This window comes from Notolepis coatsorum (assembly GCF_963971535.1).
Source record: "Notolepis coatsorum genome assembly, chromosome: 10".
Classification (NCBI taxonomy): domain Eukaryota; kingdom Metazoa; phylum Chordata; class Actinopteri; order Aulopiformes; family Paralepididae; genus Notolepis; species Notolepis coatsorum.
Window position 1 is genome coordinate 43,553,810 of NC_140174.1, and position 2,583 is coordinate 43,556,392.

The 2,583-nt window shown below is 44.8% G+C and overlaps 1 protein-coding gene across 1 annotated transcript in view; it reads right to left on the bottom strand.

Moving 5' to 3' along the window:
* The window catches only part of opn4b (opsin 4b), a gene marked incomplete at both ends in the record, with an annotated part of 295,664 nt that extends 295,255 nt beyond the window's left edge, over positions 1 to 409 (bottom strand). Inside the window, 2 exon segments of the mRNA XM_084323026.1 lie at positions 261 to 304; positions 307 to 409. Of these exon segments, the coding sequence (XP_084179152.1) occupies positions 261 to 304; positions 307 to 409 (147 nt within the window).
* Positions 410 to 2,583: the final 2,174 nt, after the last annotated feature.

Sequence of the window (2,583 nt, forward strand, 5' to 3'; positions counted from 1 at the left end):
GTCACTTAGCAGTATAACTAACAACCATGTGCAAAAAATACACAAAGGAGATATATCAGACAGTTAAAATGTTTTTATTGTAAAGCATGCATGCAGCCTGCCTCGCCAGATGTGTGGAGTTTGTTTTCTGTTGTCCCGGAGATCACTCCCACAACATCCTGGTTATATGGCGCGTACACGGTTTACTCTCTACTCAGAGTCACACCGAATGCCGGGGGCTTTACCTTTCAGCGGGGAAAACGGCGCGAACGGTTACTTACTGATGTGGCAACGGGAGGCAGCTCCATCAGCCAGTGCGCGCTCATGAGCTGATGTTCCAGGGCGACCGTGTCTCCACAGCCCCGGTCCCGACTGCGGTGGTCTGCTCTGGCGAGGGGACGCCCGGTCCGATCGTGAGGCGAGAGTCCATTCTGGCCACCGGTCAGTGAAAGTGAGCATACGCGAGAAACAATAGAGGAGTTATAACAATTATGTAGTGTTTAGAGAGAGCTTTCTGCCTCAGTCCAGAGCAGACCAAACATTCCGACCCTGACTCCCATTCACTAATTGGCACAATAAGTAGGGATGAGAAAGTGCTACTGCTCTCTCTCCTTCCTCTCTCTCTCTCTCTCTCTCTCTCTCTCTCTCTCCTCTCTCTCTCTCTCTCTCTCTCTCTCTCTCTCTCTCTCTCTCTCTCTCTCTCTCTCTCTCTCTCTCTCTCTCTCTCTCTCTCCTCTCTCTCTCTCACACACAACACAACCCCCTCTCTCTCACAATCTCTCTCTCAAAATCTTTCAATCTCTCTCCATTTGTATCTCTCTCTTTCTCTCTCTTTCTATGTTGTACTCACTCCCTCTTCTCTTCCCTCTCTCTCATGATTCCCTCTGGGTGCTCAGTGCGTGAGTGAGTGTGTGCGTGTGTATGTGTGTGGGTTTGATTGATTGATTGATTGATTGAAAGTTGTATTAACAGATTATAGAATGGGTACAATACAGTACAGCTCAATACACACAATTGTTAAGGGGTGCAGACCAGAGAAAGACTTTCATCTTGTTTACATCATGGTCCCCCATTTTCAATTCATCATAATATATGACATACATGACATACAGATAGACAGTACATCAGCGTATTTAGACCACTATCACTGGGGCATGTGCCCCAGTGTCGACCAGCTGTGCCCCAGTGATCAATGTCCCCCAAAAAAATTGAATTGTGCAGTTGTTCAGTTTATGCAGTTGCGGGGCGAGATATTGTAGCATGTCAGTGGAGGGGGGTGTGAGCCTGGTGTTAGCCGTTAGCCATGGGCTAGACACGCAGAATGGAAAACTGCTAGGCAGGAGAAGATCCACAGCATGACAAGAGGAGATGGGTAGCGATCAAGTAGGGGTGGACGGTATAAACGGTATACGGTATAAACGGTATGAATTTGCTCTACGGTATGGATTTTGACTATACCGTGTAACCGGTAGAGAAGCTCTAAAATAGCAATGACGTCATGTAACCACAGCGCGACTATTTCACTCGCATTTGCCCCTAAAAATAGATAGAATTAGTCATAGATAATAGATATGTGCGAACTGGAAAAAGTTATTTAGGAGGCTTCGCGCAGTGGGCGTGCCAGCCCCTACCGCACGCATGTAAACACGGGTCTAGTAGTCTAGTGGGACGGGACAATTTTAGACCATACCGCCCACCCCTACGATCAAGCACAAAGCCCAACTGTACTGGTGAAGCCGGGAGGCTATCCGAGAAAAATAGCAACACAGCCGTGCATGGTGCTGGATGGACGGGAGTATCCGGGGTGATGTCTCGCTGACGGCGGGAGCTTGAGCAGATGTGCCGGTGTTGGAGGAGATGGAAGCAGGAAGGTACAGACAACCACCAGTTCAATGGAGTCCGACTTGGTAGCTCAAAAAAAGTTGAAAAAAACTCGATACAAATATGCATATGTTAAGCTGAGATAAACAGTAAGGTAGCTAAGAGAACCACAACTGTAAACAGCATGCATAAAAGCTCAATAGTATAATACTACAGTTAGTTTCAAGTAAACATGATAAATATGAAGCAAAAAGGTTCACTGTGTACCTTCACTGTCTGCCCCACCTTGTTTCATTCATACTGCTTTAAAGAAAATTATCACACAAAACAAATAGCACTTGTATTTATAAATGTGATCTAGCTGAGATAAATGGCTAATATTAACCATACTGTTTATGCTGTCTATATTGGTAGTAATTGAGATAACAGTTTTTTATTTTTACATAAATGGTTATGGCTTTATTGTTTTAAAATCCCAATAATGTTGTGGGTTCACCAGACACACACATATTGGGTGAGTAACCAAAACGCGTACACCACACAAGTATGAATATTACTTGCATGACATGTATCAGCATGTACACATCAAATTAAAAATAATAAAGAACTGGCAAAAAATAAAATAGTTACAAAATCCACCCATTTTCGCCCAAAAACCGTCCAAAACCGGCATCCCTGAGTGCCCCCCTGTGCCCCAGTAGAGTGCTTGGTCTAGATACGCCCCTGAGTACTGCTACATCTATACATTTATGACATACCAGATTTACAAATACAGTACTGTTT